Here is a 10,512-nt window from a genome sequence, read left to right on the forward strand (position 1 = left end):
TGAACGATATCCTATAATTCCGCTTTCTAGTGGATCACAATGCCCTCTGCATAATAAAGGCATAAAAGAGATATTCTATTTACAAACAGGGCATAAAGATCGCATGAGAGAGCGATACGAAGGCGAACACCGCGAAGCAACACGATAATTCCCGTATCGCACTCGATACCCTCCGATCGCGAACCAATTTCGAGACGAGTTACGAAAAGAGCCACTTCAGATATTCGCGGATACGTCAACGGCGGCCATATATACACTTCTCATACGCAGGCCTCGTACTCATGCGCGCGCACGACGCGTTATTTGCAGAGCAACGAATTCGTGTCGAGATATCACGCGATAACCATGCAATTGCTCTCGGTCGACTTTTCGCTTCGAGCACTCGGAGTCAGTGTTCGACGTCTGCCGGCGAAATGCGCCTTTAGAATCCCCCGGAGATATTCCCGTGGCCGAGTTTCGACGTGCACTCGCGTCACCTTCTCTGAAATTTTTAGACAAACCCGTATATACCGGAGAGACCGTGCACGCTTTTTGAATATTCCACCGCGTTTACGACACACACGCCACGCGCGTCGATAAAGGCATTCCGAGCCGGAATGTGATTTATCCCGGACAATATCGGCAGCGAACGACGCACAGATTCTCGCGATATTTCAACCGAAATCATTCCTCTCGGGATATCTCGAAAGCGGGTTATGTAAGACGTGACTGATCGCGGTCGCGACAACAAAGAGTCAACTCCGTGAATTTAGAGGAATCGCGGCGATGGGATTTCGGAACTAACGTCGAACTGGAAGTATTATTTTCGGCGTGATACGACGCGACAGAACGCAAAGAGACGAATGACACGATCGCTCGACGCGCTCCTAGCGGAAGAAATTTCAGTTTAAGAGGGTTGCAGCGCGGAGCCGCTGCGATAAAGATGTTCCGTTATTAAAACTTAATAATCGCGACATCTGTGGATAAATCAAGTGATTACGTCATATCGGTTGATTCCTGTTCGGACCGCGAAGCAGTGTACGGCCATGTTTCTTTAGCTCCGCTGATCGTGAGTGACAATAAATTGATACATATATTATTGAACAGTTTCCGTTAAAACTTCATCGGGAATATTAAAGGAACCGCATGCTAGTGAATTCGAGCGTGATATCGGCTCGATGAATTATAAGATAAGGAGACAGAATTATCAGAAGTTAATTCATCTAATTATTTTATTCGCCTCGTCGCTGATCCCGCGTCTATCGAAGAGTCAAAATAACCTCACTCGGAAGAGACGCGTCAAAGCGTAATAGGTTTGACGTTCTGAAATTTTCAGCAGTTTTAGAAGCGATAAAACTCGTTTGCTTTACTTGTTTGTGCCTATAGCTTTGAAGTATTCTTAATTCGTGTAATTCGTTATCACGAATAATCAAATAAGATACGGTTTATGCTATAGTGACATGGAATAGGAGTATCTCGATAACTTCGGAGTTTCATTTTTAACCAAGTGTCAAGGACAAAAGATTTACCCTATTTAATCTAATAATATTTGCTCTAATTATTTAGCTTGCAGAGTGATTAGAGAATTTTTTACCTAGCGATAAAGCTGTTTGTATAGGTGATCGTTGGATAGGCCTAATTGTTTCAAGTAACATAACGTATCTCTATCTTTTATTTACTTTCGTCGCTCAATTTAACTTCCCCGTTCTAAGAACTAAAATTGTTTCGTACACATAAATATCCATTTACGCTGCATCCACTAATCTATTTATATCCGAAAGACTATCTTGTCTGAGTATAAAACATAATCACGTTTATCCAGTTGCCACTTTTCTTAACCCCTGCACATCTAACCTCAAATCACACGGCGTACATGAAAACTTCCGCGGCCATTTTGGTACGTACATTTTCGCGAATAAATTTTGCGAAATTTCATAATATTCTTTTTTTATTTTATTCTGTTTTACATTTTTTTTTTTTTTATTTCAGGAAACTAAACGTTTTCTATTATGAAGTTTAATATCGATTACTAATGTTTATAATTCTGCTGGCTGGCGACTGAGTCACCTCAAGAGTGCAAAGGATTAATAAATTATGTAAATGAAATGTCATTCTAACTGTTATTGTATATGGTAAGACTGTTTGACTACTTGACTAAGCGATTAAAGTTGGCTCAACGTCATAACAATTAAGATACGTAAATGGTTTTTGCATGCCTTTCATGCTTTCGTGATTCGTGACAACTAACCCCAGAAAAATACAAATTTTCTTTCACAGATGTCAAAGAAAATGGAAATCCGCGCAATGAAGATCGAGAAATTACTCCCACTATCATCACTCCTCAACCCTGCGACCCCAGAACATCCAAAAGAATTAAGGCAGGTCACCCCATGTACCAAACCTTTCCCCCACTAATATTCAATTTCTACACCATACTCAAAAGTTATCTAAATTAAGAGATAAGCTATCTATCTGCAAATTCAACAATCTCCAACTATAAAAATATAAATTTCCTCTCACAGATGTCAAAGAAAATGGAAATCCAAGCAACGAAGAGGAGCAAGAAATCACTCCTACTGTCGTCACTCCGCAACCCTGTGACCTCAAATTTGATCACGCCCGATTTAACCGCACGGTCCATGGTCCCCATCCGATAACCAAAACCGATCAGACGCACCCTCGTCTTCCTCAAGAATCCTGCCACCCATCGAAAAGCCAGCTACACGAGTTTACCCCGACGGAGTTTCGCGGTGCCGAGGGAAAAAGGGAGAGAAGTGGAAGGTTCTGCGCGATCACCAACCGCAAACGTTCTCCGGCTGCACTTTCGACACGGCTCGAAATTCTCGAGGGCCACCGGGTTCGAGTGGTGGTCCCGGAAACACGGGGGTCGATCCTAACGATCGATCCCGTCTAGAAGTTTAAAGTATCGTCTGGAGAACGGGACGAAGGTGAAGGAAAGGCGGTGCCAGAGGGGCGAGGAGGCATCGCTGTTAAAACTTTCCGCCTGGAGTTTCGTAATGATCGGCGAGCCAGTTTGTCCGGAAATAATATTTGTACAGCTTGTACGTAAACAACCCTGGCGGCCCTCCAGAGTGCCAATAACACCGCCTGTGTCAACTCGGTCAAGTACCAGGCCGCTCAAATGAGTCACGATAGCGAGAGGCAGAAGAAAGGTGTAACTCTTGGGCATCACGGGGAAGAGGCGGTGTCCAAGCACAGCAGGGGTCTTACTTCTTGTCTCTTTTCAACGTCTCTTCCTCTTTGCTTTCGCGACCGCGATAAACTTGCAACGGCGCCCGTTCGCTAACGACGCGAGATTCCGTTCGGTCGTTTGCGTCCCATGCAAATTAGTAATTCACGAAAGGCTTTTAGCGCCTTCGGCTTGTTTGGCGTCATTTAAACGCCTGGACGCCGAGGATTCGACCGATCGGGGAACGAAAGTTGGTACTTGCTTTAACCCCTTGCACTATGATTTTAATTACGAACGTCTGCGAAGTTATTTAATTCCCATTGGACACTGTATACCTATTTCATTCGTACAAAATATGTACGTAAAAAATACAGAGTTGTACATATTTTTGGAACTTATAGAAATTCTTCGTCTAATGCGAATATAATGGGGTCTGACACCTAAAACTGCCAGTCCTTGTCGAACACAAAAATTACATGCTTGAAATGTAGAAGAAATGTAGAAGATGATTTTTATCTATAGATATTTATAGATATAAAGAACAGAAGCATGATATAAACTAAATACACTCTATGAAAGATATAGCAATGACGAATTTTACTCGATTTATATTAGCAATTAAAAAGGTACTTATAGCGTATACGCGTAATTCCAGCCATGCGTTGTGTCCACGCATTTTAATTTCCACCAAGGAAAACAGAAATAATATACCAAATTATACTATCTTATACTACCACTGCGACTACCGAATATGATATATACCAATAATTACGTTTCCATCTCGATAATATCGAACCTTCCAAGTAAAATCAACAATGCCCTTTGACCAACTGCTCGAACAAAAACTGCATTTTGCCAGTGTAATTCTAACATCGGCTAAAACAATGTAGCCAACGAATCGCTGCGCCCTTCCAATATTTCCGCAGCGACCAAAAATCCTACAAAAGCATGAAATCTGCCGCGACTCATTTTAACTCCGACCCACTTCCCTTTCGCCGTTCCGCGTACAATATAACGGGAGCGAGCACGGCGATAAATTATCGCGAAAGGATTCGCAGGAAAAATCGCTAAACCGACGCGAACGGAAAAGAACGGTTATACTCCACCGCGACAACGATATCACGGCGGTCCGCGATCCACGAATGGAGGCGCAGAGCTATTTGCACGTCGCGAGATTTATAATGCGCGCCAATTACACGTAACACGCTTCGCTCATTCCGCGGTGTAATTCATCCCGTGTAATTACCAATGCATATTGCGGTCTCTGCGGAAGCTCGCAAGCGTGCGAACCGCGAATTTCGTGCAATCGTACTTCGGATCCCTTCGTGCACCCTCGTCCCGTCGCGTCGCTGTCGAACCCCCCACCACGCGCCCACTCATCCCCACCACTCGCAGCCGATCCCGGCCATCGTCATTCCGCTCGTCTCGATTTCAATTTCGCCCTGATCCCGCTGAATATATATCCCAACCTCTCTGTCCCTTCGCGCCTACCGCTTCGCGCACCCTCCACTGCTCTTACGTCCCGCGTGCTGCCTCTTTTCCTTCCTTTCCGCACGCCAGACGACGATTATACAATAATTGCAAGACGAGAAAGCACCGGGAGCTTCCATTATCGGTCGGGATTTTAATTCGATTCGCGTTTTAACGTACGTTTATTCTGGTTCCTCATTTTTTCACCGGCTTGTACTGTCTTCGTCGGGGAGTGTGCACGAAGGATGATGGGTTTTAGGCGCTGCTGTTCCGTTGGGGGTGCAGAGACGGTGCAATTTGGAACTGCGTTACATTCCGCGATCGATCAAAGCGAGATTACGGAGAAATTGAGCGGATGTGTCGAGAAAAATGAAATACTACAGAATATCGTAATTGCGTTTCGATGGAAGCTTTTGATCTTACATACGTGAAGTTAAATGAAATGCATCGACATATACTTGATATCGAGCAGATTATTTCGGACTTTTAGTAAATTCCGATATTAATGATACGATACCACCGGGGGTATTTCGATTTTATAGAATTCTTCGTTTTCTGCTTAATTGCCGATTAGAAAGGTGATAAAATGTGATATATAGACGCAACGTTATCGCGTCTCGATGATAAATAAATTCCTGTTTCGAAACAGACAAAGTTCAAATAACCTCAACCCCTCTTGTAACAGTATACTCTGAAAATTTGTATACGTTTGAAGACTTTTGATTACTATGGCATATCTCTATCTTTGCTTTTAATCGAAATCTTTCTGATTTTGTTGAGACGCACGATAAAAATTCCGCGTAAACGTACTCGAAAGCTATTTATAAGCTATAAAGAAATAAAATAAAGAACTCGGTTTAAAATTTCGATAGTTCCATAATTTTTACATATTTTTACTACGTGTAATAAATATTATAGCGCGTCTTAATAAATATCGATACTTTTCGTATAAGTTGAATGTTTCTGTATTAGTTAGGTTAAGTTACCCGACACGGTTTCGATATAATACGAAGCGAATTAACCGTGTTATACGAGGGTTGAGGGTAGGACGAAATTCTCGTAAAACTGTGAATAGTAACATCCAGAACGCCATAAAAGTTCTGTCGGATGGCAACGATGTCGAGTAGACGCAAAGCAGACACGTGTAAATTGTTTACGGTACCCCATTCTAAACCCTTGGGACCACAACTGTGAGGATTGTGGGAGTTAGTCAATTCAACATAAAATTCTGAGAGAAGTCTAACGAATCCTTTTAAAATTTTTCTCACTGTTATCCATATGTACCATAACCTAAAAATAAAAATTCCTTATTTATTTCGCATCATCGATTTCTTCAAAACATCGAAATTAATCAACCCAAGGTAAATAATTTGAAGAATACGCGTGTTATTACCATTATCGTTCTAAAATTTCTATCAAAAACCTTTTTTACGTTGCAATATTTTCCTAAACGGACTTAAACGAATTCGAACACTCGGCCATCTTGGAAGCAAACAAGTGTGGCCCAATTTAGCAACATGCACGATATATCATCGCTCGGGATAGCCAGGAATGATGGAAAAAAATAAACAATTTAATATTTCAAACCGACTTTCTCCACTTGAATTTTCCACCGGTTGAAACTCGCATCCCGACGTGCACCTGGCTATCTTTTCGCTGGGAGCCTTGCAAAAAGCATTCCCGTCGGAACGAATCGCGTTTACACGAAAAATATTATTCGAAACTGTGAAGGATCAATAAAAGTAGGAGGAACTCCGGTAACGAGCCGGTCAAACAATCGAGGCCGACAATGGCAGGTAAACACGCCCGATCCCAGTGCCGATCGCGACTCAGGTAACAGCTCTTTTTTCTCCTCTCTCCCCCTCTCTCCCCCTCTCTCTCACTCTCTTCCTCTCTCTCCTCCACTCTTTTCAAGATCCATGCACCTGTGTTTACACTGCAGGCACTTGTCAACAATCAACTGTCCCCTTCGTAAATTATAACCTCACCTGCGCAAGGGAACGGGCTCGAATTTTACGAGCCTGCGACGTTAATAGGATTACCGGATTAAAACGTGAAAAGCTAAGATACGGTCGTCCGAGGTAACGGCGAACGGACAATGGTGCAACGCCTGGAGAGACGCAACGACCGTGTGTCCTCGAAGTAGATTTTTATAAGCAGCCCCGTATCGATTACGGAAACCTGTAAACGGCGCGTATTACGGCGATAAAATGGGAATAACCGACTTCCATCGACTTACCGATAGTACGGTTAAACGCAGAATCGTTTACGATCGGATAAAAGGGAACGCGGCTATGTGGGAACTGGTTTTCTGCTCTACAGGGTGATGAAAAAGCACGCTGGGCTGGGCATTCTTCGACGCGGTGAAATGTTTGTAGAAAGTGACGCGGAAACGCGATACGCGCCATGTTTGTTATGTGCGTAGTATCATTCGCGGAGAAAATTAATCGGAATACGAGGGAATACTGGTTTTATACTTTATAGAGTGATGTTGGGGTAGGGTGAATTCGGAATTCTTAATTCGCGGAGAAATGTTTTTGGAAAATGCAATATAATATTTATTATATCTAGAAATGTGTGAATAAAGATATACGCGATACGGAAAAATATTTTAGACGAATATTAATAATACTTAATTAACCTTATTTATAAATGTAGAAATAACACGAATAAAGATCGTATTAGAATTTTCAAATGGAAACCTACCTATATTTGAAAAACACATCACCATTGTGATTACCTAAAGTATTCGGTTTATAGGTTAGGTTGTCAGACTTTGTATCGACGGTTCTAAAAAAGGCTGGAATACATCGAATTTAACAGTTTATATCTAGACAGTGGTGCACGAAAAAATCGACAAGGAACGTTTTTAAAATAATTCGATAGCTGTTACAAAAATCAGCAATGAAAGATCTAACAACACGTTTCTAAAATCTTCTTCTGTATAGCCTATATCTATCGAGATATTTATATATCGAGTATATTATTCTCTACGAATTAAAATACTTTTTCTACCCTCGCTATTTTCATATACACGAACGAATTCTTCACTTCCTAATTGTTTTCCTCGTTTAAATGACGAAACGCAAAGTTACGTTGCTTCGATGTAATTCCGTAGAATCTATAGTTTCAGTTAAACACACTTTCACGTAGAACGTGTTACCGACGGTTAATAGGTTATACGATGGAAAGGAGCGTGTGCGATGACGCGCATATGTTATACGATCGGGACAATAAACCAGCGATTGTGCAGCAGAACGAAGAATAAAAACGGATCGCCTAAACCGGGCTTTTAAAGCGAGCAAATCTGCTCCACTTTCGATATACCGTATTGGAAATGTTCCAACAGTTTCAAATAATTCCATGCGACAGAAGCGTCCCTTCTTATCCGGGATTTACTTCCTTTCTCTTTTTTCCTTCCCCTGCCGCCGTTTGCTCGGTCGGTAATCGTCGATACGTCGGCCACGGTGGCACGTACAGCGAGCATAATGTAATTGCGGATATTGGCCGGCGGCGGTCACGATACACGCATTTATTTTCGTCGTGTTCCCGACGAGCTTTTCCGCCTCGGCTCGCGGACTGTTTACGGCCGAATGGAAATTTGCACGCCGGCCAAATATTATTCCGTCGGCGACCCCGCTCCGTTCACTCGTTCGTTCGTTCGTTCGTTTTTCGGCCGTCCCTGCGCCACCGTTCGTCCTCCGTCCGTCCGTCCGTCCGTCCGTCTGTGTACAGCGCGCCCATGCGGTGGAACACAAACACGCGCGGCCCGGAGCTCACGGACGAGAACGCGTTCGTGCACGCCCTCTAGCGCACGGACGGTAAATTCGGAGCGGATCTGACTAAAGGTCCGAAAAACTGAAGGGATAAAAAAAAAAAAAAAAAAAACAAACGTATTTATACACAAGAGAACGCACAGGTATTTAGCGCACAGACGCGTGAGCAAACTCTGTCTCGCGCGTCGGAGTTTCTGCCGCCTGTGTACTTTGTAGGAAGAGAGCGATGGAGGTAGGCGGGGGAAGGGCGAGAGTGGAGAGGGTGATGGGCGCAGAACGTGGGTAAACTATCGAGAGAAAATAAATACGAGACCGGATTCATTCGACTAACGATCCGAAAGAGTCCGTCTGGCAGAGCGGGTACGCGCGCGCGAGTCGCCTGCCGTCGCAGCCGTTCCCGACCGGCTCCAAAAAAACATCCTGACAGTACTTTTCAGGTCTGCCTTTTTTATTCCATTCGAGTAACACCGATGGGCCGGGCGGTAGGTAGGCGCGGGGTGGGGGAAGCCGGGTAGGCCATGGGCTACGAATCCATCTGACGGGAGAAAGAGTCCTATAGTCTCGGCGCCCATATACCGGTCGATATATCGGTATCTCGAATTAGCATGGATAGAGGCTCGACCGGTACTGCAACGAACGATACTTATCGAAAGTGCGCTCGCACAATTGAAAGGATTTTCGAATGCGAGAATACGCGATGCGTGTTCAATATCCGTGACGAAACGGGACGATGAATTGCGAGAAGAGCGAAGATAAAGAGCGATAAAGTCGGGAGGAGAAAAAATACAACGGTCCGATGACGGGTTACTGCCAGGTGCAATTTTCGCGAGCTTATTCCTTGCGGCATTTAAATTGCTATCCTTTTCTAATGAGGAAGGTTAAATTTAATTTCACCGGTTTCGTTATAATACCCGAGACGACAACGTGTCCGCGATGTATGCACGGTAATGTCGGGGAAACACCGGTTACGGTTGGAACGTTAATCGTATCTGACTACGGATCTGAATGTTTTCACGGTTGCTTTGTGCTCGTAATCGCCGGCTATTGACAGCAAGATGTAGCGAGGTCACCGGTTCAAGCTAATCAGCCTCGTCACTCCGCGTATAATTTCCCGATAAATAGGAGTTACGATAACTAGAAACACGAAATACATGATAAACGAGCGGAGGAAAAAAATACGGTTACACCGAGGATTCGTGGAAAACCGACGGCTCGGTATGTGCGCGAATAACGATTATAAATGCGATGATTAACCACTGCGTAAGCAAGACTGAAACGCGCGTTATATTTACATATTAATCGTTCGGACTTAGCTCCTCGCATTAGAAACGCGATTTTACACGAGTACGTTAAGCTCGGCATGTCGGTAGCGTCGGATCAAATCACACGCTTGGACACGAGCGAACGCGAAAATCCAAACGCTCGCCTCGTGAGCTCACTGCGAGATGTCTCAATACTTCAAATCCTTTGCCGTTTTATTTTTATCGCGATGGTCATGCCAGTCATTCCTATCGAGCGTGTACGTAAGAGGAGAAGAGGGGAAAAAAAGGTGGACAAGCAAGAAAAAGAAATAAAACCACTTACCGGGTGCCGTGCCGCAGCTGCCACAGCCACAGCTGCCGCAGCGTTTATACTGGCACTGGGGTACATCTTATCGTCAGAGGCCCTCGAAGAGGTTATGTTGCTTCCTCCCGTCACGACGAAGTCCTGTCAGGAGTAATGGATATGTCTCCGTTATCCTCAGGTATATCCGGCGGTATCCCAGGTCATAGCCAGTACGCACTATTATTCACTGGTCAGCAACGAAAAAAGAAAGAACGAAACCGGAGAAAAGACACAAGACAAGAAGGTAGAGTCGAAGCGAGAGCACACACTGAGCACTGTCACTTTCTTCTTCGAGTCCGCTTTCCGTGGCAACCACTCACTTGGTACTCGTTTCACAATGAATATACACCGAGAGGAAAAGCGACGTACTGTACACACGTATGAATAGAATAGGAAATACGTACGACGACGTTGTATTACGCTAGAGTTACGCGATACGACTATCCGACGGCACACATGTAAGACGTAGCTCCGAACGATCTACCCTCGACG

The 10,512-nt window shown here is 44.0% G+C and overlaps 1 protein-coding gene across 1 annotated transcript in view; it reads right to left on the reverse strand.

The window, feature by feature from the left end:
• Positions 1–10,512, reverse strand: part of LOC108545401 (protein groucho-1) — a 102,578-nt gene extending 92,066 nt beyond the window's left edge. Inside the window, 1 exon segment of the mRNA XM_017896981.1 lies at positions 10,000–10,512. Coding sequence (XP_017752470.1) covers positions 10,000–10,065 — 66 coding nt within the window. The 5' untranslated portion in view covers positions 10,066–10,512.

Source organism: Eufriesea mexicana, unplaced genomic scaffold (assembly GCF_001483705.2).
Source record: "Eufriesea mexicana isolate 0111107269 unplaced genomic scaffold, ASM148370v2 scaffold437, whole genome shotgun sequence".
NCBI classification, from domain to species: Eukaryota; Metazoa; Arthropoda; class Insecta; order Hymenoptera; family Apidae; genus Eufriesea; species Eufriesea mexicana.